Source organism: Phaseolus vulgaris, chromosome 10 (assembly GCF_051622355.1).
Source record: "Phaseolus vulgaris cultivar YP4 chromosome 10, ASM5162235v1, whole genome shotgun sequence".
NCBI classification, from domain to species: Eukaryota; Viridiplantae; Streptophyta; class Magnoliopsida; order Fabales; family Fabaceae; genus Phaseolus; species Phaseolus vulgaris.
In genome coordinates, this window is record NC_143507.1 from 45279186 (window position 1) to 45306975 (window position 27790).

At 33.5% G+C, this 27790-nt stretch overlaps 4 protein-coding genes across 8 annotated transcripts; 3 read left to right on the top strand and 1 right to left on the bottom strand.

Annotated features, from left to right (window-relative positions):
• The first annotated feature begins 3308 nt into the window (after positions 1-3308).
• LOC137818285 (factor of DNA methylation 1) lies at positions 3309-8412 on the top strand. 3 transcript variants are annotated; one of them, XM_068621606.2, is made up of 8 exons: positions 3309-3474; positions 4160-5049; positions 5225-5406; positions 5859-5948; positions 6057-6344; positions 7089-7304; positions 7599-7837; positions 8226-8412. In XM_068621606.2, exons 1-7 carry the CDS (start codon positions 3449-3451, stop codon positions 7827-7829), a joined length of 1923 nt encoding a protein of 640 aa, XP_068477707.1. In that variant the 5' UTR covers positions 3309-3448; the 3' UTR covers positions 7830-7837; positions 8226-8412. The 3 variants fall into 3 exon arrangements, with proteins under 3 accessions (XP_068477707.1, XP_068477709.1, XP_068477708.1); XM_068621608.2 differs by having other exon boundaries at positions 3462-3614; XM_068621607.2 differs by lacking the exon at positions 3309-3474 and adding an exon at positions 3618-3678.
• A 2097-nt stretch (positions 8413-10509) lies between these two features.
• Positions 10510-12207, bottom strand: LOC137818286 (putative CCR4-associated factor 1 homolog 6). The gene is made up of 2 exons (XM_068621609.2): positions 11842-12207; positions 10510-11575 (listed from the first exon to the last, which is right to left on the bottom strand). The coding sequence occupies exon 2, from the start codon at positions 11529-11531 to the stop codon at positions 10680-10682; it is 852 nt and encodes a 283-aa protein (XP_068477710.1). The 5' UTR covers positions 11532-11575; positions 11842-12207; the 3' UTR covers positions 10510-10679.
• Positions 12208-13394: 1187 nt separating this feature from the next.
• LOC137818287 (small ribosomal subunit protein eS12) lies at positions 13395-15232 on the top strand. The gene is made up of 5 exons (XM_068621611.2): positions 13395-13528; positions 14001-14044; positions 14534-14822; positions 14904-14969; positions 15052-15232. The coding sequence occupies exons 2-5, from the start codon at positions 14037-14039 to the stop codon at positions 15109-15111; spliced, it is 423 nt and encodes a 140-aa protein (XP_068477712.1). The 5' UTR covers positions 13395-13528; positions 14001-14036; the 3' UTR covers positions 15112-15232.
• Positions 15233-16876: 1644 nt separating this feature from the next.
• LOC137818881 (sister chromatid cohesion protein PDS5 homolog D) lies at positions 16877-25947 on the top strand. 3 transcript variants are annotated; one of them, XM_068622522.2, is made up of 14 exons: positions 16877-17329; positions 18631-18834; positions 18987-19168; positions 20166-20292; positions 20422-20619; positions 20929-20988; positions 21124-22149; positions 22248-22343; positions 22857-22927; positions 23658-23709; positions 24297-24377; positions 24635-24675; positions 25448-25516; positions 25610-25947. In XM_068622522.2, exons 1-14 carry the CDS (start codon positions 17222-17224, stop codon positions 25653-25655), a joined length of 2361 nt encoding a protein of 786 aa, XP_068478623.2. In that variant the 5' UTR covers positions 16877-17221; the 3' UTR covers positions 25656-25947. The 3 variants fall into 3 exon arrangements, with proteins under 3 accessions (XP_068478623.2, XP_068478624.2, XP_068478622.2); XM_068622523.2 differs by having other exon boundaries at positions 25613-25947; XM_068622521.2 differs by having other exon boundaries at positions 25448-25947.
• The last annotated feature ends 1843 nt before the right edge of the window (positions 25948-27790 follow it).

Sequence of the window (27790 nt, forward strand, 5' to 3'; positions counted from 1 at the left end):
TTTGCCATCATAAAAAAAATTATTAAAAATAAAGAAAAAACAAAAAAGTATGGAAAGTAGACCAAATCAAATTTACATACTTAAAAATCTAATTATCTTATTTTAAATTTGTTTTGTTATCTTAACTATATATATATATATATATTTATATAGTAAATATTAAGAAGAAAACACTGTTTAATATGAAAAAAAAATAAAACTAACTAATATTTTTTACAAAAATTAAAAGTAGACAAAATCTTTTTTTACACAAAAAATAAAAATAAACAGATAAAAAATAGTAAAGTATAATATATAACAAAAAAATTAAACTGTACCAATTATCATAAGAATAAACAAAGGCTAGAAATTAAAATAAAACTCAAAATGCTATAACACTCAGCTTAAAATGGACATTAACAAGTTAACAACATATATAATATTAAATTAATTATCTGCAATCTTTTATTATAAAAACATAAATCTGTCGCGGGCTCAGGCCAGCCCGTTTTCTGTCCAAAAAGATGAGCCCAATTTGCCTATTCACATTCCTTAGTCAAGAGCTTCTTCTTGCACCTTCATATTGTTTTTCACCTCCATGGAGTGGTAAAATTACCATTTGATCCTTAATAAGAAAAAAACCTTCAACATTCTCGATCTCTATGCACCAAAAATCCCATCATCCAAATCATGAAATATTACACGTGGAGGTTATTTCGTAAAGGTACATAGCACATTTAGTTGAAGATATTGAAAACTCAGGTCTAGAATTCTAAAAAACATTTTGAATTCTAAAATTTGAAGTACATTTTGTTTTCAAAAAAATTTAAATTCAAAAATAATTTTTTTTTCTATTTCGAAAATACTTTCGAAACTCTAAATTTAGAATAGAAAGATATTTCAAATTCTAAAGTTTGAACTATATTTTATAGATTGAAAAATACCTAATATCAAATTTAAAATATTTCAAATTCTAAAATTTGAAATGTATTTTTTATTTTTTAAAAAAATATTGTGTTTCTTTTATGAAAAAATAATTTGTTTTATAGAGTTGCACAAAAAAATTATGGAGGTGAAGAATAAATTGGCCCATAAGCACGTGAATTTCCACTTTTGCTCACATTTCTCAGTACAAATGTAGTAATCACACACAATAGCGTCAACACAAGTGATAATTTCTAAAAAATCCAGTTAATTTTTTAACGTTGTTATTGCCCCTCTTAGCAATACTAGGGCTATCAATTTTCTTTCTTACTTTTTGCTGCTTTCACATTTAATTGTGTTCATACGTAGAATTTGATAATTTCTAGCACAAAAGAGCTCAACAACATCATCAGTTCAGGGAAGAACACTTTGAAGTACGATGACACAAGGGTAATCACTTTCAGACACAGGGGGGAGTGGAACGATGAGCACAGTAAAATGTGAAAGTAAGAAAGAAAAAGAACACTTTGAAGAACAAAATTGGTAGAGAAAAAAAGATTATCTTACAATTGGGGAAAGTGAAACGATGAGCACAATAAAATGTGAAAGCCAGAAAGTAAGAAAGAAAATTGATAGCCCTAATGGTAATAATGAGGGGGCAGTAACAAAGTTAAAAAATTAATTGCATGTGAATGTGTGCTATTGTTGGGAATTTCAAATTTTCCAGAGAGAGAAAGAGGAGGCCTATAACAAGATACTTCTGATGGAAAAACAGCTTGATGCGAAACAAAAATTGGAAATGGAAATTGAAGAGTGTACTACCGGAAGGCCGAATGTCGATAAGACCGAAGGAACATGGAAGCAAATGATAAACCGCGATTAATCATAATTAAGTCAGTTTAACCATAAACCATGATTAAAGCACAAATGGACCTTCGTCTGGGCCCAAAAGAAGGCCCATAACAGCTGAAGCCCAACACAAGGCTATAAATATCATGAGGGACCCTGTGCCAAAGGTAATCTTCTAATCCCTAGCATACCTACATATTATACCCGTACTGACTTGAGCGTCGGAGCACCTTCGCAGGTACCCCACCTTGCCATTCTTGGAAGACTTGCCAGACAGAGTCACCGAATACAAGAGCTGCAAGGACGAGAAGACGAAAGCTACAAGAGTCATTCTGAGAGGTACCTGACCTTATAAGAACATTTTTTGTGCCCACCGTGGGGCCGGGAAGAAACCCCTTTAGAGTGACCACATGGTAACAACAAGAAACATGACAGGAAATGAGAGGAATGTGCACGTAGGAGAGACCAACCAACCAGATCCCATGGCAATGATTTTGCAAATGAGGAAGGAGATGGATGTTTTAAAGAAGAAGAATGAAGAAGAGGTCCCGCGATGAAGTCCTTTTGTGGAGTCCATTATGGAAGTGCCCTTGCCGAGTACCTGGAAGAATCCAGCTCTTGACAAGTATGATGGAACAACTGATCCTGATGAGCATGTAGATGCGTATGTAACACAAGTCAGATTATATACCGTTGAAGATGCACTGTTATGCCGAGTATTTCCAACCTCCCTCAAGGGAGCTGCTTTGAGTTGGTTTACTCAATTACCAATGCACTCTATTGACTGTTTTGACACTTTGGTCAGGAAGTTTTGTGCACAATTTGCTACAAGTCGCCCCCATCACCTCACGTCCATCGCCTTGGTTAATATTCAGTAAGAAAAGACAGTCATTACGAACTTTTATGAAAAGGTTTGGCAAGATAGAGTTGAACATACACAATCTAAGTTCTGAGGTAGTCATGCATCACATGGTAACTGCTCTCAAACCTGGTTCGCCTATGGAGCTTTTTTCAAAAGAAAGAAGACAAGGGCAAAGTTGGGTTTAAGAAGTTGTGTTGGATGCACATAAAAAATGATATGGTGCAGGAGAAATTGCCCAAAAAAATAAGCCCAATTTGCCCATTCACATTCCATAGTCAAGAACTTCTTCTTGCACCTTCATATATTTTTCTGCACCTCCATGGAGTGGTGAAATACTATTTGATCCTTAATAAAAAAAAAACCTACAACACCCTCTATCTCTTTTCTTCTGCGCTTTCTCCATGCACCAAAAATCCCATCATCCAAAACTTAACCGCAGAAATGTAAACACTCGTCGAAAATAACTTTCAATCACAAAATTTAAAATATTTCAAATTCTAGAAATCGAAAGGTATTTTCTATATTCAAAAATTTAAAAATGAAAAAAAAAACAAAACTGTGCTTCTTTTATGAAAAGGTAAAATTTGAAAATAAAAAATAAAAAATATTTATACAGTTGCGCGAAGAAATTATGGAGGTGAAGAATAAATTGGCACATAAGCACGTGAATTTCCACTTTTGCTGAATCTTGCTCAGTACTAACGTAGTAATCACACACAGCAGCGTCCACAAATCACTCCTCTATAGATCATCATCAAACCAATCACTAGCGTACGATTGCGTCTCCACATTGACTCACGTTAGCCACAAACCAATAACAAAAGAAGGGTCCTCATGGAACCTATACAGCGCCAACACAGGTGATAATTTCTCAAAAATTCAGTTAATTTTTTGACGTTTAACTTTCTTACTGCCCCTCATTACTAGGGCAACCAATTTTCCTTCTTACTTTCTGATTCTTTCACATTTCACTCACTGTGCTCGTTTCACTCTCCTCACTGTAAGTTTAATTTATTTTTCTCTACGTTCTTCAAAGTGTTCTTCCTTGGATTCATGATGATGCAGTTGAGCTCTGTTTGCGTTAGAAATGATCAAATTCTACAAATGATTTGTCGAATTTCGTGTTTGTTTTCGGTTTTTTCGATTTTTTTTTGCATGTATTAGGAGAATCTTTGTTCGAGGATCTACCCTAGATAATATCTTTTGGAATCCGAATCGGATTTTGTGATATTTCGAGAAAAATGTTAGTAACTCAATAAACGTCTGATTAACTTAGCTAATCGACAATCCAAACTGTGATTCGTGAAGTTGTACACGATAGCTTGCGCACCTAATATTCAGATGAAATAGGATAGTCAGAGTACAATCGCTGTAATGTATGAAGTTTTTCTCGAGTTAATCACTTATGAGACTGGAAGGACGTGTTTGAACATTTCCTAAGTTTCTTATTCAAGTTTTTGGCTTTGATGATGCTTTCTGAAAATTTTCTAGACCAAATTTTAGGCTGCCCTTTTTCCTGAACTGATTTTTGGCATTTGTATGCAGAACTTCTATGGACTACAGCTCCGAAGAAGATTCAGATATAAGTGAATCTGAGATTTATGACTACTCAGAGAAACCATATGAACTGTTAAGGGCTGGAAAATACAAGGTTAAAAATTTGAATGGAACTCTTAGATGCCCTTACTGTGCAGGGAAGAAAAAACAAGACTACAAATATAAGGATTTATTGCAACATGCATCTGGAGTTGGTAAGGGTTCTGCTAACAGAAGTGCAAAACAAAAGGCAAACCACCTTGCTCTAGCAAAGTATTTAGAGACTGATCTAGCTAGTGAAGCAGAGCCGATCCAGAACCCAGCTTTACCCCAAGCTGTTAATCAACCTTCACAGCAAGAAGATCTTTATTATGTTTGGCCCTGGACAGGCATAATTGTTAACATAAAGGGTAAATCCATTGATTCTAGACACTGGTTGAAGGAATTTGCTCAATTCAGACCAAATGATTTCCATATATTCATGAAAGATGGTGACATGACAGCTCAAGCTGTAATGGACTTCAACAAAGACTGGAATGGTTTCATAAATGCAAGTGAATTTGAGAAGTCTTTTGAAACAGCACGTCATTGTAAAAAGGATTGGAGCTCAAGGAAGTTAGATGACTCAAATATTTATGGATGGGTTGCACGAGAAGATGATTATAATTGTGGAGGGCCAATAGGGGAATACCTCCGCAACAAAGGAACGTTGAGGACAGTTTCAGATATTGTTCAAGAAGCATCTGAAAGCAGAAATAGTATTGTGACAAACCTAACTAAAGAAATTGAGTTAACAAATGAAAACCTTGATAAAATGCAGTCTAAGTTTAATGAGAGGACTATGTCCTTGAGTAGGATGCTTGAGGAGAAAGATAAGCTTCACAATGCTTTTGAAGAAGGTTTATATACTTTTGATTTGTAGCTTCTGCTTTTACCTTCTTGCATGTATAATCCATGTTTTCTTAATGTGGCTATATATCTTTACTATAATGAGATACATTTTTGTGCAATTATGAATGTAGAAGAAAACCAATAACTTGATAATACTACATAATTTTTTCATTTTGTTGCCAGAATCAAGGAATATGCAGCGTAAAGCACGTAACGAGGTACGGCGGATCTTGGACGAGCAAGAAAAATTGAGTAGTGAATTGGATGATAAGAGGCGGAAGCTTGATTCTTGGAGTAGAGATCTGAACAAGAGAGAGGTACTAACTGATCAAGAGAGGCAGAAACTTGCAGAGGACAAGAAGAAGGTAATGTATATTTTACATTCTCTCCTGTAAATGTGTATTATATATTTTAGCAAGCATTGTCATTGTCACTTCAAAACTTTTTTACATATTTTTTGTCTTTGGTTTGTTACTGATATTATTGGTTGCTACTGATTTGACCCAAGTAATTTGTGTTGATTTTATCCCTTTAGATTGGAACCTAAAGTCATTATAGGCTTTGAAAACATTAGCATTGATGATGTTCTTTTCCAGGATGAGTTTGTTTGTGCTTATTTTTATTTTAAAAAAGTGCTTTTCTTTATAAATAATTAGATTTCAGTTTTTTTTGTCTTTGTCTAATCTGCTTATTTTATAATAAGCAATTTTCTGTTTATTTTAATTACAAAATCCTATTTGCTTTGTAAGTAAGTCATTATTTTAAAAATTGCTTAATTCAGAAATACTTACATTGCATAATCTCTTTGTCTTTGTAGAAAGATTTGAGGAATGAATCACTCCTGTTGGCTTCAAAAGAACAGAAGATAGCGGATGAAAATGTCTTAAGGCTTGTTGAAGAGCAGAAGGCTTGTTTTCTATTTACTATTTAGTGTCTTGGTTATGAAAAGTTTATTTATCACTTAATTCTTATGCATGTGAATGTGTGCTATTGTTGTGAATTTCAATTTTTTCAGAGAGAGAAAGAGGAGGCCTATAACAAGATACTTCTGCTGGAAAAACAGCTTGATGCGAAACAGAAATTGGAAATGGAAATTGAAGAGCTAAAAGGTAAATTGCAAGTTATGAAGCATCTTGGAGATGAAGATGATACAGCTGTTCAGAAGAAGATAAAAGAAATGAATGATGAATTGCAAGAAAAAATAGAGAATTTGGAATCTGTGGAGACCATGAATCAAACCCTCATTGTGAAGGAGCGCCAGAGTAATGATGAACTGCAGGAAGCTCGCAAAGAATTAATAAAAGTATGATCTCATTTACTTTCTCTCTGATAAAAGTCTCTCTGTCTCGGTATATGTGGATATTTACTAATATACACTACCTTTTTTAGGAGTATTTTAGAAAGCCATAGCTTTGTTTGCAATTTAAGAAAATTATAGTTATATCTTGCCAAAGCTGAAGCTCTCAAAGAAAATATGGAGGTATACATTAGCAGATTTATGATTTTTTTGAATACACCTAAGATGTAAGCTGCTAACGAACTTCTTGCTAACATATGTTCACTTATTTTTTTATAAAGGAGTATTTTACCCTTGATGTAGTTTAAGACTGTAGTTATATCTTTGCTAAAACACCCCTAAATAATACGTTGATATCGGTTAGCAAATCCCATATATATACATATAGCTATGTACCTACCTTATTTTTACAAACAGTACGTTAGAAACCTACACCTTAGGTTTATTTGAAGAAAATCATGGCTATAACTTGCTAACCTACTTCTAAGAAACAAGTGGGTGTACGTTAACAAATTTCAATTTATATCTTTCACTTAGGTGCGAGTTTTAACATTTTTCTTCATTGATTCTTGAATTAACCACTTTAACTAGCAACTGCTTCTGTTCCTGTGTCTTGTCATGCTAAGCTGTGAACATGTTTGTGAGAATATTCTCTTCACCATTTGTGGGAAATAAGAATTTTGATATTCTTTTGTTGAATCTTTAGTAGATTGGAGAGACTAAATGTTTATTTTGCTTCTAATGTTTTAGGGGTTAGAGGATATGCTTAATGGTCCTAGAAGTAATATTGGGCTCAAGAGAATGGGAGAGCTTGATCAGAATGTTTTTGTCGCTAAATGCAAGGAAAGATTTTCTCCTGAAGAATATGGGACCAAAGGTGTCGAGCTTTGCTCTTTGTGGCAGGAAAACGTGAAGAATTCTGCTTGGCATCCATTTAAAGTGGTCGTGGTTGATAATAACCCAGAGGTAGGCACCACCTTGACATGCTTTGTGTTCATAATGAAGTTCTGCCTCAACTGGTTAGCTGATGTAGTTACTCGTAATTTTCTGTTCACAAATTGAAGAAATTTGCTTTATACGCTTTAATTGCTAGTAATTAATTCATTATATAATTCTTTAAATTTTGGACTTGGCTTGGCATATGTTAGAAAGTCCTGGATAATCTGTTGTGGAAATACTCTTTTAGCTCCTCATATTTCTTGTATTGTTAGTACTTCTACAGTATAATACTGAAAACATAACGAGATTGCATTTGTGCAGAATAGCATAGACGAGAATGATGACAAGTTACGAAGCCTCAAGCAGGAATGGGGAGATGAGATATATTCAGCTGTGGTAACAGCCTTAACAGAAATAAATGAATACAACGCAAGCGGTGGGTATACTGTTGTGGAGCTATGGAACTTCAAGGAAAAAAGAAAGGCTACGTTGAAAGAAGTTATCACTTATATTATGGATCGTATCAAGCCAAATAAGCGCAAGAGAGGATAGCCAAAAAGGTTAGTGTTTGCGACTCAGTTGAACCTTGTTGAGCATTTTGTGTGGCTGATTAATGAACAAACATTATATTCCTGTGACGGCCTTACTGAATAAATAATTTGTATGTGAAGGATCTATGGAGTGATTGATTGTTTCTGACATAAATGAGTTACCTTGTTCTATATTCAATCACTGCATCAGTAGGTTTTTGCTTTTCTAGAAAGTTGGCTATTTTGAACATCACTTTTATTGTGAATAATCTTAGAACTAGGTAGTGATGAATGCTAAGAATTAAGTATACCAGTTTTCTAAAAACACAGTTAGAAGAAATTATGGTATGTGCATGTTTCAGTTTAGCTATTAATATATCTAAAATTTGAATGAATTTTGTATCTTGAATCTTTGCAGGGAGTACAAATGCAGATATATATCAATGGCTAGATGGAAAATAGCACGGGTTGAATGAGGAAGCTTCTGGGCATAACGGTTAAATATGATAACTTTGCATCAATATTGGATTTGAACATCTGTAATCTCACAAAGTTCCCTCAATACTTAAAACTATGAATCAATTTTATGAGTTTGTGTCCGCCAATTGCCTTGCCGCGTTTTCTAAAAGAAGTACGAAGTTTTAGCTTAATTACCTTGACTGGGTTTGATTTTCAACAACACTTTTGAATTTGATTTAATTCAATAGGTTTAATATTTTTTCTTTTAAATTACGGAGAGAAGAAAGTTGAGATGATTGGTTTATATAAATATCCCTTTCAACTTGCACTTATTTTTTAAGTCATATCAGTTTCCAAACGTGAAATAGACACTTGAATTGAAACTAATTGAGGATTCGTTACTTTGTATTAGTGTTTTGAATTTCCTTAAATTCATCCAAACTAAACACTTCTGGAAAATTCGGATAAATTCTTTTCATTTTAAATGTTTCTTTGATTTATTTATTTTTACGGAAGTTTTATTTTCAAGGTGAAAATATGATATGCACTTGCAATGTGCAATGTTTTCATAACACCATCCAAGGTAATTTCTAATTGATTCATATCACTGAATTTACCATTAAACTCGTTTTAAAAAATTTAAACAAGATCCTGGAATGATAATCATTATTACTCTATTAATAGATAGTTTACAATTATTTGAAAGTTCTTTACAGAAAAAATTGAGAGAAAAAAAAAAAAACCATTTTCTACTTTCATTCATTTTTCATACTTTCAATGTAATAAAGAGTCTCCTTTTTATTTTCAATGACGTTTACAAAACTAAAAAATCAATCTCATTCCTTGTGACATCCTTTACAAGAATCACCAAAACAGGGTTTTTTTAAGTAGCTGTTAGGCAGTCAGGAACAGGAGCATTTGGTGCAGTTAGCAAAATGAAACTGTTGGTAAAATAACTGGATGATCCTCATCTCATGTTCATGCCTCCAATCTCAGTTTCTCTGATAAAAACATGATTCCTCCAACTATCTTATTGGATTATCTTAAGAACCACTTCGACAAAAATAAGACTGCATCAGGGAAAAGTGCATCATTGCATGAATCTTCTAGTATTGTGTTGACACTACATCCTACAGAGAAAGCAGACTAACGCAAAAAATAAGAGGAACACATGGATTGACAATGCTTAAAATCAACGAAACACAGTACCGCACGCTGTCTCCTACTGAGAAAGAAACGCTAACCACAAGACTAATTGGTCAAAATTACCCATTTCATATCCAGATCTTGTTTCTCAGAAGAACAAGTTGCACATGTTTCCTGCCAAAATGAATATAGTGCCCTTCATAGCACTCTTGAGATTTTCTGCCAATGCTCTGGAAGCTGAACAAACATGAATGTCCCACCTACAAACCCAATAAACTGCATGTTTGCTATCACTTTGAATTGTCACAAATGTAGAGTAAAAAACAGGCCTAGGTGAAACCACTTCCCAAGAAAGAAATAATTCCTTCCAAATGAACAAACCACGATATTTGGCCCCAAAATCCTAAACAGATGAAAGGGTGAGTCATTAGCTAAGGTATGCGGTAAAGTTAATATAAACTGTGGCTTTACCTCCAAACTAGTTATCATTTGGCATTCTATGTCTGATAGGAAGGAAGTATATTAATGCAACAGCATTGTTTTCTCTCACTTGAAATAAAAAACAAAACAAAACAGTGAAGTTCCTTTTATGTTATACGAGCTCAGCTACCAAGAAAATCGAAGCAATGGATAACACTTTCGAGGGTAGAAAAAGTTCAAAAACCAGTTGGTGGCTCTCAACAACTGCCTGACCACATCCCTTCCCTAAAAACAGAAACCTTCTGGATGAAAAAAATTCTGGTCACAGTGCTTCAAACGACAAGAATCATTCTATCATTTTGCAATCATGCCATAGAGAAACCAAATTCAGTGGCTAAAAAATGTGTTTGGCCTGGCATCCAGGATGGCTGTTAGCCTGAAAAGTCAAATCAAAAGCATGCATAACACAAAAACAAACCTTACCACATGTCTGGTTTGGCATCACAGGGAACGGACATGCAATAACCCGCAACACTCAGGTTTGTTTCTGCATTATTTGCTTGCTTTTTGACAGGAAATTGCAGGTCAACTTGTACCCTGAACACTGATCAAAACATGCAAGTTGGTTCAGGTTGAAAGGCTAAAACAAAACCAGAGTTCACAAACAACATGGAGGATAAGTATGAACGAAGGTATTAATAAAGACACTTAATGCCAAAGGTTTACATTAATAGAGATTGGTATTTCACCAGATATACAGCAACTCAAACAAAGAGATCTACCAAAGTTTAAAAGATTTTTTTCTTCTAATTTTGTATTTTTTTATTGATTTTTGTTTTTTTTGTCCTCAATGGGCTCCCTGTCCATTCTCAACACCTAACCCATACAAGACACCAGCATACTTCTCCAAAGAGCCACTAAAGAAATTGTCCTTCAATTTCCTGAACGTACACGAAGTAAGCAAACTATCGGAACCCGCCTGATGGCAAATCCCAATCCTCTCGACCTCCAACAACTCGGCAAGCTTGTTCAAACCGCCGTGAAGGCTGTTGCAGAACTTCATGAGGTGCTTGATGTCATATACGGTGGGAAAATACATGTTGATCAGATTGAAGAACTCCACCTGCGTATCGGGCAAATTCTGACACGTCAAGAGCTTCAACAAGTACCCGAAATCGTAACCGCTATGGAAAGTAACCCAATGAACGTTGTCATTCAAAACGATTCCGGACGACATGAGAAGCTCCCCGAAACGGTGCGCGTCGATGCCGTCCTCGTTGTTCTTCTTGAAATCGATCCCGCTCTGGCGCAAAAGCTCGATGGAATCGTTCGCGAAGACGTCCTCGTTCACGTTGAACTCCCGGAAATTGAATTGCCAGATGCAGCACGAATGCGATTCCTCGTCGACATCCCCTGCGCCGGCACACGTGGGAAGGTTGCCGTACTCGTCGGAGAAGGTGAGCCCCAATTGTATGAGCTTTAGCATGTCTACGTTGTCCTTTAGGGTTTGGTAATGGTAATCGTAGCTGTTCTTGAAATTCCCCACCGGTCGGAGAACAATCCCCGGAAACTCCGTGTCCATCGCGATGTACGGGTAATCGTCCACGATTTCGCGAATCAACGCGAATTCCTCTTCCAGGTTATCGTTCCACACCTCGCGAATCTGGATCGAATCGCTTTTGGGTAAAATCAGCGGCATTCCTTGCAACCACGACAACAATTTTATTGCGCACTTCAATGGATCTGTTCAATTCCATAATCAAAATTCCACAATCAAAAATTCATAATCAAAATTCCATAATCAAAATTCCACAATCAAAATTCCACAATCAAAATTTCAGAATCAAAATTTCAGAATAAAAAATTCCACAATCAAAATTCCACAATCAAAATTTCATAATCAAAATTTCAAAATCAAGATTTCAGAATCAAAATTTGAGAAAACATATAAGGAATTGATTGACGAGAAATTGTGAGAAGATGATGATGATGATGATGATGATAACAACCTGGGGTGGGAAAAGAGTGAGAAAGGAGGATAGAGAAGGAAGAGATTTGTGGGGAAATGAAATCTCTCCCGTTCTAGGGTTTTCTTTTTTGTTTTGAGATGAAAAGGGGGCAAAGAAGAAGTGGGCGAAAGAGGAGGAAATCAAATTATTTTGTTACAAATTAGTGGTTCTCTCCTCTCATCTCATTGGATTCCTTTTTCTCCCACTTTCCCTTTCACCTTCTTTTTTTCTCATATTAATATCTTTTTTTTTTTTCTGTTTGTTTGTTTCCAGACACAAACAAAAACTAATTATTAGTTATCAATTACAGCCATCTATCCATTCACACTGAACCAGTTGTTCCACTTCCGCCTCTGGGATTGGGATAGCATATCCTTCTGCCCAAACAAACCTCTTTTAAACGGTTCAAAACGTGTACACGATTCTCTATCCTTCAATGCCAAACAAACAAACTCTTAGACAGCTGCCAACTAATCACATCCTACCAAACGTTTTTCTAAAATTTTATATGTTAATAACAAAATACACATGCTTAAAATTTATAGAAATATTGGTATTTTTAATTTTTAATTACTAAGTAGACCTTTTGTGTTTTATATTTTTAATAAATTTCAGGTTAAATTATAACTTTTGACATATGTTAATTTAGTAATTAGAGGAGGTGTGTTTATCACTAGTGTTTATTGGCAGCCTTGTATGTTTTGAATATGTAAGGTAAATAATTTACCTCTCACTTATTATCCATCTTTTTAAATTGTATAATTTGGAAGTTATATAGTTAATAAAAAGAACTTTTGTATTGTGATTTTTTTATTTATTTACACAATTTGAAAAATATTTACGGCTTTAGTACTGCACAATTTGAAACAAATTCTTTATTTATTTATAAAATGTCAAAAGAAATTACGAAAGGTGTAGGAATTATGAAGGTGTAGGAAGAAATAACCTTATTACGTTTTTTTTTTCACCTCCATATGTATTTCTTCCACCTCCATAAAATTTTAATATTTCAAAAATAATCCTAAGTAATATTCTATATTATATAATTGAATGTTTTTTTTTCTAAATTCGTAATTAGCTTTTGAATTATGTAATCTAAAAACATTTTTTCAAATGTATGATTAATTTTTGGATTACATAATTTTGAAGTCTAAATTAACTTTCAAATTATGTAGTCTGGAAGTTTATATTAGCTTTCAGATTATGTAGTCTGAAAGTCTCTTTTCAAATGCGTGTCCGAATTATATAATCCGAAAACTATTCACAAATCCAGGGTTATGGATTATATAATTCAGAATACCATTTTTTAAAAATATATTTTGGATTACATAATCCGTAAGCTATTTTCAAATCTGAGATTAACTTCCAGATTATGTGTTCCAAAATATGGGATGACACAAGAAGGATAAAAAGGTATTTTTTTGTTTTATATGGAGGTGACAGAAGAATATATAGAGCTGCAGAAAGAAACAGTCTTACTAATGTCATGTTTGAGCCCAACTTTTCAGAAGAGGCCCAAGTCAACAACTAAGTCCACACGGGCCCAATAGAATCCAATTTTAGATTTAGAGTCACATTTCAGTATATAAAAAGTGACTTAATTGCTAGGGTTTCTCTTTGGTTATAAGATTGTTGTCACCGTTCTCAGCAACTACTGGTTTCGGCGCAAGCATCATCAGCTTCAAAGGTTTCTCTGTCTTACTTCTTTCTATGTTTAAGTCTGGGTTTAAGTATTACTGTATATTGGGTACACTTCGAATAATCTGCATCTACTTCAAATCGTGCTAAATTATTATTTTTTCTCGTTTTAAAATTATTGTGTTTGTGGTGAAATATTTTAGGTTTTCTGTTAGGTAAGGCATTGGTAATTGCAGAATGAGTACTGTTTATGAATGCTGCTTCATAGATTAAGATCTGACTCCTTATACCAAACAGATAATTTTCCCTTTAATGTTTTGCTTGCAACGCATTAGTAAAATATCTGAATGCTGCTTCATAACCCAATATTAAAAAATTATTAAAAAGTATAAGGCTTTCGTAACAAATGATCTCAATCTCGCTTCATAGCACAGTATAGAAAAAATAATATGAGCCGTTTAATTAACGATATTATTGTAGATGCTCCCAATATCTGATTTCTTTTTGTTATTGGTGTGCAGGAAGGAGATTTTTGTTTTTATCTATCTACAAGGAAAATGTCAGGGTATGGTAATTTTGCTTTCGTCTGTGATTGAATTACAGTAATCATCACTGGTGTTAATAGGGTCATAACTTTTGTTTGTTCCTTTATATTTCAAATCGTTGTATTCTGAATTTGCTTATACATTGTTTAGATAATTGAATTTAAAAACCAGACAGTCGCATTATTGTTATATATTATACATTTAGGAACGAATTTAAATGATCTTTGGTGGGGCTTTAAAAAAAGTTGTCTTCATTATGATATCGTCTCTTGAGAATAGGTTACCATCATCGAAGTATCAATTCCCGCATGGGTTACTCTGTTCATCATATTTATAAGAATAGCATACTTGCGATGGAATGGAAAATGATGCTTTTTTAGGGTACTTGTAAAAAATGTCCTCTTTTTTCTGGTAGTGTGTCATAGTCGTGTTTCTCTTGAAAATAGTATTTCATTATCCAATTATTAATTCGTGTATGTTTGCTTTGTCCATGATGTTTTCTCCTGCAGTGAAGAGGTTGTTGTCCCAGCTGAGCCAGCTGCTACCATTCCTGGTGAGCCCATGGATATCATGACTGCCTTACAACTTGTGCTCAGAAAATCTCTGGCTTATGGTGGTCTTGCCCGAGGCCTTCACGAGGCTGCAAAAGTGATTGAGAAGCATGCTGCACAGCTCTGTGTTCTGGCAGAAGACTGTGACCAGCCTGACTATGTTAAACTTGTCAAGGCCATTTGTGCAGAGCACAATGTTAGCCTCCTCACTGTTCCTAGTGCAAAGACCTTGGGTGAATGGGCTGGTGTAAGTGTTCTTGATAGTAAACATTATCAATTTCATTTAATTTGAACCTCAAAACTGATTTCTTTTACGTTCTCCATGCAGTTGTGCAAGATTGATTCCGAAGGAAAAGCTAGGAAGGTCACTGGTTGCTCCTGTGTGGTTGTCAAGGTATTAACTGTCTAGAAATGAAAATATTTGTTCAGTGTTTTCTTCATTGCATTATCATTATTTAACTATTGTCATCTTGCAGGATTTCGGTGAGGAGCATGAAGCCTATAACGTTGTTCTGCAGCATGTCAAGTCTCAATGAGTTGCAAGATTTATAGATTTTGTGCACACCACATTTTATTTTGCGGTTTTTCAATGAGAATGAATTTTGCCTTGTAGCAGGATTATATCTATTTTGGTTTTGAATGTTTAGTTTGCCTCAATCCTTGTGTTGCTGTTACTTTTTTATTATGTGATGCATTGCTATTACTTTAACTAGAATGTTTCTCATATTTGCAGTAAATTAATCATTAAAGAGTAATTTAGCCGATAAGATAACCACTCTAATTTAGTTTTTTCTTCAAAGTGGGGTGGAACTTTTATTTGTTTTCATTAAGATATTTAATTACTTATACTAAATTAAAGTTTTTTATTATCATTGTTATTGACTAATTACATATAAAACATGTCCATTTTCGTGTAATAATAATAATAATTTTTATATGAAATCTGGTTCTCAAACATTTTTTAATTTAACTTCTTCACACTATTTTTATTCTATTACGAAGAAGTGCTATAAATGTTGGTCAAAGTATTACTATAAATTTAAAAGGATTTTCTTTAAAGAGTTCTTTAAACTTAAATATTTTTTTAATCTTAGGATAAGCAAATAATTAATGTTAGGTAAGCAAATAATTTTCTATTTTCAAATTATAAATAGAAAACCATCCATTTGAATTCTCAAATATTATATTTTTATTAATATATTTTTTAAGGTAACATCGAAATACATTTTTTATTGTCAATTTTAAAAATATATAAAAAATATATTCGTAAACATCTTTAAATATATTTTAGAATGAAACTGAAAAATCTTTGATTGGTTAGGGTTTAGTTTTTAAAACAATGATGAAGAAGTTATATACTATTAATAAGTGTGTAAGTAGAAATATATGAGAATGCAAGAAGCATTTATCTCTATAATTTTTTCCACACTTTGTCTATACAAATTATACGTTTCTTTTTCATGTACTTTTTATCATAAATATTTTATCATAGTCAATAAATTGAAAATATTTTCTAGTATGACTTTTAAATTAATTATTATAAAAGCCAGCTATCTTATTATACATGATAGTTTATAATTGAATATATTGTCAAAGCACTTTAAATTACAATGTACTTAAATTAAATAAAAAGTGTTACACTAACCTTATTTGTTTTTTCCTACTCCAGCCGAAAAAAAATTCCCAAATTGACACAAAATTACAAGGTAAAAAAATTATATGTGAATAGTGTAAGTGAACACATCTGTTATCAAATTTAGAGAAAAATCTTCTTTCTTATTTTGACCTAATTAATTAATGTATTTTTAATTTGTGAGAGTCGACAATGTTCTTGTAGAATTACCCCTAGTTCTTTTAAAAAAGAAAGTTGATGATGAAGTTGTTGATTCTAATATTTGTTTAAAATGAAAGTTTACAATAGCATTGTCAACTGTCACTGTATATGACTTTTTTTTAATGTTATATATATATATATATAATATTGTTGACTTTTGTGATAGTTATTTAAAAAATATGTTGAAAATTAAACTTTATACTGAAAGCAAATAATTTTTTACTTGTAACATTTTTTATAGCCAACAACATGAAAATATATAATTTTGGGTTAAGGATACAAACATGTCTCTGTTGTGGTAGAATTTTTGACAAAGCGTGAAGGAGCAAAACCAGGTATGTGTGTGTCAGTGACACATAAGCTCTCAGTGCAAAGAGTTCAACACTTCAAGTCTAATGAGGAAGTGGTATAATGGTAATTGGAGCAAGGTTATTACCAAAACTAAGTTCATGAGCACTGTTCTCAATGTTCAAAAACAGCCTTAAAGTGCCAATGAGGAAGAAAAGAAATGACCCTTTTAAAGGATTTTTTTTTTCTTTAAGGTTAACTAAAGGAAAAAACAAAAGTAATCTTAGAACAGTGTATAGGAGTTTTCAAACGGAGGCAGAAAGAAAGTGAATGATGGGTGGAACTATAAACTCATTGGTGGATTGTGAAGGTGATCATATGTGTGTGTTTGCATGTGCACGTGCAACACATCCCTCAGGCCCCTGAATTCACAAAGCATCTGCTGGGATATTTGCAGTGACCTCACCAGTTAGGGTTATAGAGTATAAAGGCCTGATTGTTTGTGCAAACATTCTGACCTGAAAATGGCCTCTCCTGATGAGACAGAGAGGAGTGTGGCAAAAAAACTTAGACATTTGGGGAGGAAGCTCCTCAAGGGCTCTTCAGTTCACAAGCTTATGCAGCTGCTTCATGTAATGATCTTTCATCTGCTTTTTTACATGCATGTATTTCTATCACTCTGCTGATTTTTTGTGCCATGAATTCCACTGTCTTGTGAAATTGATCATGAATTTCTAGCAGTTGGACCATCATTGTTCAACAGATCTTTTGTTGCCATGTGGTTCGGTGTAGATATTTGTTTATGTTGATGTTTGGTATTTCTGACCTCAAATGTATTTGGACGCCCAAATTTTGGATATTTATCAAAGAGATTCTGTAGATTTTGTATTTTAAAAGTTATTATTGTGATTATTCTCATGATCCAACATGTCTTCCATTTTTTCTGCAGCATTCAGGTTTTCATTTTTCTTCAATTTTCTGACTTTGAGTGGTCTGTGTGACTCTATTTACTTTTCTTATGGGGTGGGTTCCTTAAAATTCCTTTTCCAATTTCTGAATCCTTTGTTGGATAGAGTGACTGTCCAATGTCCATCTTTAAAATCCCATTTGGAAGTCCAAAGCCTCCTTGAAGATTAAGTTTTCTATTTGCTCTTTGGTGCTTAATTGAATTATTAGTTATTACTGATTATGTTTTTTATCTGGGTGCTTCCTTGATGATTGTGGGGAGAGGGGTTTACTTTCCCTTTACAGATAGAAATCTGGGATGCCATGCCAGAGTACTTCACCCTGAAGAGGTGGATACATTGGCAAGAGCAAGGCAAAAGTCACTGCCTTGTGAAGGGATCCAACCTTCCCTTGTACTAGTGAACTATAGAAATCGCCTTGAGAAAAGGGAAAGTTTCCTTTGCGAGGTTTGGGAAGCCTTCTGCACTGCCTGGCTGTAACAAGGCCACATACACTTTGTTGACCTGCCTCTATATTCAAGGGAGGTCACACTTTCATTTGAGCAGCACAATTGCATGGTAGGACACCCTTCACCAAAGAACAATGTCCGAGGACTTCCCTTCAAAAATGATAAAATCCTTGTACTGAACAGTGAAGGCAGCACACTTCCAAACTAGATACCAGAACCATAAAATCCCATTTGATCACAAGTTATATTATATTGCTTGTTGATTAAATGTAAGCAAATCTTATTTTGATATTTGACCCGTGCTCACAAATTGTGCACTAAAATATGGATATTTAGAACGAGTTTTGTTCATTCCATCAGTTGATATCAGGTTTGACCCTTCTCGAGTAACAACATAGGGAGTTATCCCCATATATTTCAGTTTTTCTTATGAATTTTGGAACAAAGTTTAACAACATTGTTACAACAGGCCTTCCAAACTTGATTGAACTTTGACTTTATTGGTTTTCTTACATTTAGAAATTGGAGCTTGTATTATCAACCGTGGATCAAGAACCAAGTAAGCCAATTCAAGAATCACTTGTACCTTCCATGAAGGCATTGATTTCAGATGAACTTTTGAGGCACACAGATGAGAATGTTAAGATTCTAGTTATATCTTGCCTCTCTGAGATTACAAGAATCACAGCGCCAGATGCCCCTTATGATGATGAACAAATGAAGGTAGCAATTTTAGTTTGATACATTGGATTTTTCCTTTTTAAATTATTCAACTATATTGTATAGTGTATACCATAAATGATGTTAATGATTTTTTCTAAACATAATTTTTCTTGTTCAAATTAGAATATATCATTTTATTTCTTGTTGAGCAGGAAATCTTCAAGCTCACCGTGGCATCTTTTGAGAAGTTGTCTCACATATCTGGCTGTGGCTATGAAAAAGCGCTTACCATACTTGATAATGTCAATAAGGTCAGATTATGCTTGGTCATGCTGGACCTTGAGTGTAATGACCTGGTTATTGAAATGTTTCAGCATTTCTTGAGATTTATAAGGTTAGAGCTTGACAATATGCCTTTATCTGTTTCTTCCTGATATGTTTCATTATATCTAATTACTTATTTAACAAATGAACATAGCCTCTTATGGATATTTGAGATGTGTTGAAATTGTTAAAATTTAAACAGTTCTGCAATTTTGATGAAGCATATTGAAGTTTTTCACATGACTAGAGGGTCATATTTGAAATTAATCATGTACCAGCTTATCTGCATGCTTTCCGGATTATTCTTGAATACACATGTTAGACACCCTCCCATTGCTAGGGTGAATGTTTGGGAGATAGGGAGCGGAAGCATGGGATCGGTTTTCATGAGGGCGATCAGAATAGTAGAGATAACTATTGCAAATTTGCGATGAAAGCAATGAAAGGCAGAGGAGGAATAGGAGAGGGTGAGCATGTTTCAAGTGTGTGAATCACGGAGAGGAATCTAACCCAGGATCCTGAGGTGTTTGCATTGTCCATGTTTGATTTAAAACCATTTATTAGCTTCTGCCTAGCAGGTTAAGCTGCTGTAATATAAAGGCTCTCTGATGATTTTAATCTAGAGTCTCTATTTTCTTTCTTGTTTGTATGAGTGTTTTGAATCAGTTGTTTTACCAATATCACCTTAGTATTAGTAGAAAGACAAGAAATTTGAGTAAATACTTTTAGTAAAACAGGGCTCTGTTTTGCAGTTTCCTGTCATTTACTTGAGGTTCTTCTGGAGACGAAACAATTTTCTGTGAATTCTTTTGTGTTATTCATATTCAAACATGAAGTGCTGTAGCCGAGGAAATCAGATTTTTCTTTGCATTTTCCTTTTGCCAATGACTAGTAGATCATAGATGAAACATTGGAAGTTGTTTTGTATTTGTAAAGGCTGATGAAGAGGCAGCTTGCTTGTTACCTACACAAAAGTTGATTAACTTTTCCTTTTTTACTTTTCCCACTTTTTTAAGTTTTCATTCACTTCCACAATTATTAATTACTAATATTTTGTCAATTTAAAGGTCAAATCATCCGTGTCATGCATTTCATTCAATGGAATCAATAATGACCTTGATCTTACAAGAAAGTGAACAAATTTCCCTGGATCTTCTTAGACCTCTGTTGGATAGTGTAGGAAATGAAAATCAGGTAACATGCTTTGTATTATATCTATTTCTTGTATTCTTTTCTTTTTCTTTCTTTTATTTATTTAGTAATTGGTTTCATGTCCTTTTTTTTTGCATAACTTTGTCAATCTGGTTTTATTTATTTTCCCAGACTATTTCACCTATGTCTTGGACATTGGGTGAGAAAGTAATCAGAAACTGTACTGCCAAGCTCAAGCCTTATCTCATGAAGGCAGTGGAGTCCTCAGGCAGAGCTCTAAATGAGTATGCACAGATAGTAACTGATATTTGCCAGAATGAATCTGAATCCCCCCAACGCGATGATGCAAATGGTTCTAAGAAGACAGTGGTTTGTGTTATTTGCACTACTCTATCAGATAAACTGTTATAGCTAATATGTGATAGGCTTCATATTGGAAACCATGGAACTAATTTAGCTGATGTCTGCAAGTTCTCTAGAACTTGACTGTGGCTGTTGTTTCATTCATTAGTATGTTTACTAAAAGAATCGCCTTAAAATTAGTTCTTTTTGAGAAAGATAATGGTGCTCAATGCTTTGTAAAAGAAAGATGTACTGAAGAAGAGAAATTAACAAGCTGCTTGATTTTAGTCTTTGACTTAGATTGATGTTAGGATTGATTATGTTGCAATGCTTCAGGCTCAGGAAGCTGGTAACAAGCTTAATGTTCCTAAAGAAGCAAAGGAACAGCCATATGATGTAAAATTATCTTCTACTCTTCTCAATTAGTTATTTTGATTTTAAATTTTCCCTTGCAAATACAATTGCAATGCTTGCTTTGTTAAAGTACCAGTCATTGTGCAGTATTAAACTTTTAACTTGATTCTTAATCAGGAAACCGAGGGTCATGAACCCGATGATTCTAGTAAGAGAGATGTCCAAATTTTGGATGATACAAAGTCAAACAGAAGGGACACTATGGATGAAGTTATAAAAAAAACTGGTTCAAAAAGGAGATCTCGTTCTGAAATTACCAAGAAATCTGAAAGAGGGAGTGCAAAAGCCAAGTTGGAAACTGACAATGTAGAGTCTGTTCAGGAACCAAAATCAGAAACTCAGCTGAATACTGTGTCAAGGAAGAGGGGGCGTAAGCCAAATTCTCTAATGAATGCAGAAGAAGGCTATGATCACTCGTGGATTTATCGGGAAACTGAAGTGGAAAAATCAACACTGTCCAGAAAGACTCGTGAATCCAAGTCTCCTTTTCCATCTTCTGAAAAGCCTACTTCCAGAAAAGATAAGTTGCATCAAAAGCCTAAATCTGTAAGTGAAACTCTAGTTTGTAAGCCGAAAAGTGAGAACATAGCAAAACCTGCCAAATCCAGAAGGACTCACAATATTGGCAATGATACAAGTAAAGGTTGTGAAGCTTTAGCTTCTAAACCTAAAACTAATGGTAATACTGATCCTTCTCCTTCTATAAATAATGCTATTTCTGATGGTCATATCAAACGAGGTCGGAGAAGGAAATTAAATAGCACAGGGAATCAAGATGTTCATTCCAATTCTTTGTCAATGTTAAAAGACAACTTGAATTGTCTGCCTGAGAAGATTTCTCTGGATTCCCCAACAGTTAGGTTGGTAAAGGAATCTGAAGTAAGGAATATCTCTGAACAAAAACCCATTAGGAAAATCAAATTTTCTGTAAAGATTGATGGAAAACTTGTCATGGGCCCAGAATCAGCTGCTAATAGGGAGCCTAACGTTTCATGTGGAGATGAGGGGAAACACAAGTCATCTATGAATGATGAGCTAGAAAATATTAAAGAGGGCAGATTCTCAACTCAAACAAATGTTAGGAAAAGGAGGAGGCTTGATGCTACTCCTAAAGAGGGCCTCTACAAATCATCAGCTGTGAAGGTATAGTTAGTATCTTTTTACAATCCCCCAGTACAACACATAATATATCAGTAAAAGCTCACATATTGTGTTTTGGGGTTGATATCTCCACTTTTTAGGAGCTGATTGCAGAATCTGCAAGTAAAACATTAAATGGTGTCAAGGAAACCTTACAAGCAAGGCTGAGGAGAAGACACAGTAATGTGAATGCTGAGGTATGCATTTTAAATTCTGTGTGTAGTTTGTGAAATTTCAGTTTTTTCCAATAACACACCATGAAATGTCCCATTTTTTAAATTTTATTATGTCTCAGTATTCTTTTTTGTTTTACTCTGGAAGGTCCTTAATGCGTGATACTATTAGTATGTGCTAATTGTGCTAACCAGATGGCAGTATTCTTCCTTCCTACTGCTGGTTTGACTTCGTGATTAAAAATTTATATCTGATCATCTATTTTCTCTCTATGCATATGTGCATGTGTTTGGCAGTCGCACAGTGAAAATATTGTACCCTACTTTCCATACTGCACAGCAATTTCGGTCTAAATAAATATTTCACATAACATTTAATTTTCAGGCTTTTGACAGAGTGCTTTTAATTAGATTTTTGTTATCAAATGTCGTTTGTTTGGTGGAAATTTCCCCTTATTAACTTTTTTTGTCCTAATTTATACTGTGTTAACCTTTTCTTCTCAATAAATAACCATTTGATGTACCTTTTTTCTTCAGGCATCTGAATCTCATCATGGTAATTCATTTGTTGGTAGTAGAATCAAGGTATGGTGGCCAAAAGATAAGACGTAAGTATCTTGGTGGCATATTTCTTGACCTATTTATATCTCTGCACTCGTCTGTTACCAATTTCTACGTAAGCATACTATAGCCTCAGCTACATTAGGCCCTTCAATGCTGCAGTGGTAAAAGAGAATAGAAAAACACTATAGGGGGGAAGCTAAGCCATCTTGGCTCTAACATGTAGTTTCATGTTTATGACCTATGGGTTTATGACAATACCTATGTTTAGAGGAAACTATATTATACATCGTAGTTATGTTTGGAATCGTAGACACGTAAAGGATGAAGGTTTACTGTAGCCATCTGTTTACAATTTGTACTTGCTCTGTCAATGCTTAATAGAGTTCTCATGTGCTATATTTTTTATATTGTGGTGGGGATTGTTAAAAAAAAATTGCAGAGGTTTATTATTGATGCATTCTCTTTGAATTTTCAGATTTCAAAATCACTGTCCATGTCTTGCTAACTCATGCAGTTGACTCATAAGATGATTGCATGTGCTACTTAAAATAGAGTGGAGGCACATATGATCATCTACCATCTCTTTTCTCTAGGGTGGCTCATTGGGTTGTGTAGAACACTTGAATTAAGAAATATGCTATGGGATTTATATAAATAATTCAAATCAGGCTATGTTCTGGAAGTTTTCGCTAAGAATACTAGATATTTAACTTGTTTTGTGTGTACGAGCTGTTGTTTCTTGCTTGATTTTGTTTGTTAAATTCTTCACTTCAGGTTTTATGAAGGTGTTATCGAATCTTATGATCCTATCAAAGGAAAGCACAAGGTGAGATGGTTGTTATTGATGCTAATCTTTATGTTTTCTAGCTCTAGAATTTATTAATTAATATTTGCTTATGTAGGCTTTATATATTGCCACTTATTTGGAATGCATTATGTATGTTCTTCTTTATCTCAAAACCATGTTACATGCTGATTGAAGTAGTCCTTGTGTAGCAAACAGTAGCATTGACTCTAATAATATGTTGGTGGCATATGTTCTTTTAAACCATTCTTATTTACATTTTTGCTAATCCTGTGATAAGTTTTGATGTATCTTTCTTTTTTTGGTTTTCAAATACAAAGTACAATTTAGTTTAAGACTTCAACTTTTAAAGACCATGGACTTTTTGTTCAAGACTTTCCTCTATTTCCTTGTTTCCCCATTTTTAATCAATTAATCATACAATCTCCTTTTTTTCACTCTTCTCGTGCACAAATATTTACTACAGAAATGATAATTGAAATTCAACTATTGATTATGGAACAAGATTATTCGTGTGAATTAGACTTACAGTTCTTAGCATGAAAAACATAAACCATTGAATGAGTTTAATAATTATATTTGTCAATACTGTGAATTGCTTTTAATAGATTTTGTATGCGGATGGTGATGTTGAAGTGTTGAACCTCAAAAGACAGCGTTGGAAACTAGTTGATGCTTCGTTAGACGAGGTGAGCAAATTTTTTGATGCTCATTAATTACTTTGTGTGTTGCTGATGTTGTTTCATAGATGAGGTGAGTATCGTGCTTTAATAATGTTTTAATTATTGTAAGTACATGCGTCATTTGTCATACTATTGCTGTTTCATCAGATGAGGTGAATAAAGATGAAAGCTTTGGCACTTATTTAATTATTGTGTGCATGTGTGTGTATAATATGATATCATATAGTAAATTTAATTCGTGCATGCTGTTATTCTGCCATCAGGAAGGGCTTGCACTTCAGAGGCTCCCAGAAGCATCGGACGTGTAAGTATAATTTGATCTGCAGAACATTAATATTACTGATATTATACTATTTTTTCCTTTCCCAGAACCAAGAGCAAACCTTATTATAAAATAGAACATGAACAAAAGAGAAAAGGAAGGCAAATGATATGATAATGAATATTTCTTTTTATTCTTTTAATTGAAATCAAAACAAGTGGTCTGAATATATAGAGCAGTACACTCATCATAGGTCTAGCTAAAGGGAGAGAATGGAAAACAAAGAGTCAATAAGTAAATACTAGAATCAGAACAGACAAAATAAAGGTTATACACCTCTATAAAGAGAAAGAGCTAAGAATTAGAAAAGACACAATTAATATTAGCATTTTTCTGTAACTCTTGTATCCATATCCTTTAATAAACCTTGATTAATGTTGATTCTGCACATGAGCACTGTCCCATGGTGATGCAAATGCTGCCTTGGGAGTTGAGCCTGTTATCGATTATCTATAAAAAAAGTCATTTATTTGACAAAGGGTAGCTGCTATGATAAATTGGCTTGAGCCCCATCATCATAATATGTTACTCCGGTTAATGATATTGGGTTTTGTGGCTCATTAGTTTTTGCTTCTAGTAGAGCAAGATCTATCAAGGAGTATACTAAAGGCAAATTTATCTTGGATTTCAACCAATAACTGGCCTTTTATCTTATATGCTTGTTAAGTTGGTGTTCTCAATTAAGTTCTACACAATTATTTTGCTATTGTCTGATATATTAAGCTTATACTGTCAAGTTATTCATAATATACAGATCAGAAAAAGGCAAGGGAAAATCAAAGTTGGAGTCATCCAAAGCTGCAACTATCAAATCTCAGTCCAGGTTAGTCCACAAATCTGAATCTGTGAAATATGCAGATGCTCCTGCTGCTGATGACAAATCTGGTTTGGGTGATGATTCACTGATAATTTTTAGCAGAAAAGACTCCAAGAAGCCTAAAAACCGAAAGAGGGACAGCTAATTCTGTCAAAATGGAGAAGGTTGTGTAAGGATACCAGCTATGGGCCTCAATGCAGTGTTTACTAGTTGGCTCTAAAGCTTTTGTAACTTTAGCTTATCCTAGGGATTATCAGTTAGCATGTTTTGTTTCATAGTTAAACTTCACAGTCTTTAGAATGGTTTGACATATTATGGTGTCTAAGACTGTTTACCTCAGAAGGGTTTTATTCACACCATTTTCAAAACTTGGTTCCATGTAAGTAAATTATGTGTATCATGTATTTTTGTTAGAATAGAAGGGTTTGTTTCATTTCTGTTGATGGGCAAGGCTTGTATTTTTGAATGGCAGAGGAAATGATTTCATTGTCACCTTTGATCCCTCATGCATAAACTACTAGCTTCATTGGGTGAGTTTTTTTTCAGGTCTCTCAAAACTACCTAATAACATATCTGGTCCATTGCATGAGGAATTGGACATAGCAAAGTACTGTCATGAAACATACTAGATCTTAATCATCTAATCATCTGAATTAACAAACTCAGTTTTAATATTTTCTTACACAATTTTTTTCTCAAATAAAATGATAATTAATCTTAATATATTAATTTTTTTTATGAAAAATTGGATTTGAGTTAATATGAAACCTGATTCACATATACTAATATCTAACCATTTTTATTGTATTATTAGATTAAATTTTACACCAGTTCAATCAATTAATGGGGATTTAGGGTGTTTCTATCAATAGAAATACTCTCTCTTCCCATTTGCAACAATAACTTTTTTAAATTATTTAATTTGATTTAATTTAAAAAAAAAAAATCTCTTCTTTTAAATTGATAATGACTATATTATTACATGTGGTGTGGTGTTTATACTGATGTGAAAAAGTCAACTTTTAAATAAAATAAAACGTGATCTGTTATTTGTGTCACATGTTAACTTTGATCAATATGATAGAAAAAAAAGGAAATTAAAAAAAAAAAATATAATAATAGAAAAATGATTAAACTTTGGATTAAGTTTGTGAAATTATTACTTTAGATTAAAAAATGTGATGACTAATTGCATTTCTAGAAGTAACTTTGACAGTATCAGAAGGTCTGCAATGGTACTAAAGAAAAAGAATTCAAAGCAGAATCGTATATGTTAAGCTGCATTTTTGGTAAATTGAAAACATTGAATTGCATCATCACAGGGTCAAAAAGAGGAAATGCAGTTCTCACCAACCAAACCCTTTTGAAAAAAATCACAGTTTTCCCCATTTTCCCATACTGTTTCCACACAACTACCTTCAACATTGGAATTTGGAAGTAAATAATTGGTTTGATTGTGGTTGTTGCTGAGTGTTGATTTAGTCTTCTTCTTCTTCTTCTTCACTTTGACTAATTATGAATGTGTTTCTTGCACCAACCCAAGCACTTGCTAGCAGCATATGTTTCTTTCCCACTTAGCTACAAAACAAATCTATGCACTACGATTCTCTTTTCACCTCACCCGTTTACATTTATTCAAACAACTGGTGGACAATATTACATAGGCTCTTCGCATTTTGTAATACTACTAGAAAATCATTAAATAAAAATAAAATTTAAAGATAAAAAATAATTAGTTGCTATATTAACGTAGATATTAGTCTAGAGACTAAAAAATTTATTGATATCTAAATTAGTTTTTAAATTAGTATCTAACTAATTATTTAGGTTTTAGCTACCAATTATTTAGATTTTAAAGTTGGTATCTAAAATCTTGGTAGGTGATTAGATATCAATTTAGACTCTATTTATCAATAGTAGAAACTAATTTAGATACTAATAATTTTTTTAGTGTCTAAAATAGTATCTAACTTAGTAAATATAACAACTAATTATTTTTTATTTCATGATTTTCTTGTAGTGTTTTATATAGAAGAGACAAATTAAATTTCATAGTTTTGTGAGGAGGATGAGAAAAATAAGAGGGTGCACACAAAGAGACATCCAAAAGTAGAACTATGGGAATGAATTAAAGTTATTAAGAAGTGAAGTTTAAATCTAACTTAACTTTATCAAATCAGTTTATAAGATAAAGTTTACATCCACTTATATATAACATCAAATGATGTCTTGATCTCTAATCCATGTAGGATCTTTAAGAGAAATAAATAAGGTAAGATC

Bases quoted from the DNA above. Each gene is read 5' to 3' on its own strand.
- LOC137818285 (XM_068621606.2), top strand. From the start codon at position 3,449: ATGGAACCTATACAGCGCCAACACAG. The intron at 3,475-4,159 runs GTGATAATTTCT...ATTTGTATGCAG, and splicing joins CCTATACAGCGCCAACACAG to AACTTCTATGGACTACAGCT. The intron at 5,949-6,056 runs GCTTGTTTTCTA...CAATTTTTTCAG, and splicing joins GGCTTGTTGAAGAGCAGAAG to AGAGAGAAAGAGGAGGCCTA.
- LOC137818286 (XM_068621609.2), bottom strand. From the start codon at position 11,531: ATGCCGCTGATTTTACCCAAAAGCGATTCGATCCAGATTCGCGAGGTG.
- LOC137818287 (XM_068621611.2), top strand. The intron at 14,823-14,903 runs GTAAGTGTTCTT...TTCTCCATGCAG, and splicing joins CCTTGGGTGAATGGGCTGGT to TTGTGCAAGATTGATTCCGA. The intron at 14,970-15,051 runs GTATTAACTGTC...GTCATCTTGCAG, and splicing joins GCTCCTGTGTGGTTGTCAAG to GATTTCGGTGAGGAGCATGA.
- LOC137818881 (XM_068622521.2), top strand. From the start codon at position 17,222: ATGGCCTCTCCTGATGAGACAGAGAGGAGTGTGGCAAAAAAACTTAGA. The intron at 22,928-23,657 runs GTAAGTATCTTG...TCTTCACTTCAG, and splicing joins TGGTGGCCAAAAGATAAGAC to GTTTTATGAAGGTGTTATCG. The intron at 23,710-24,296 runs GTGAGATGGTTG...TGCTTTTAATAG, and splicing joins CTATCAAAGGAAAGCACAAG to ATTTTGTATGCGGATGGTGA.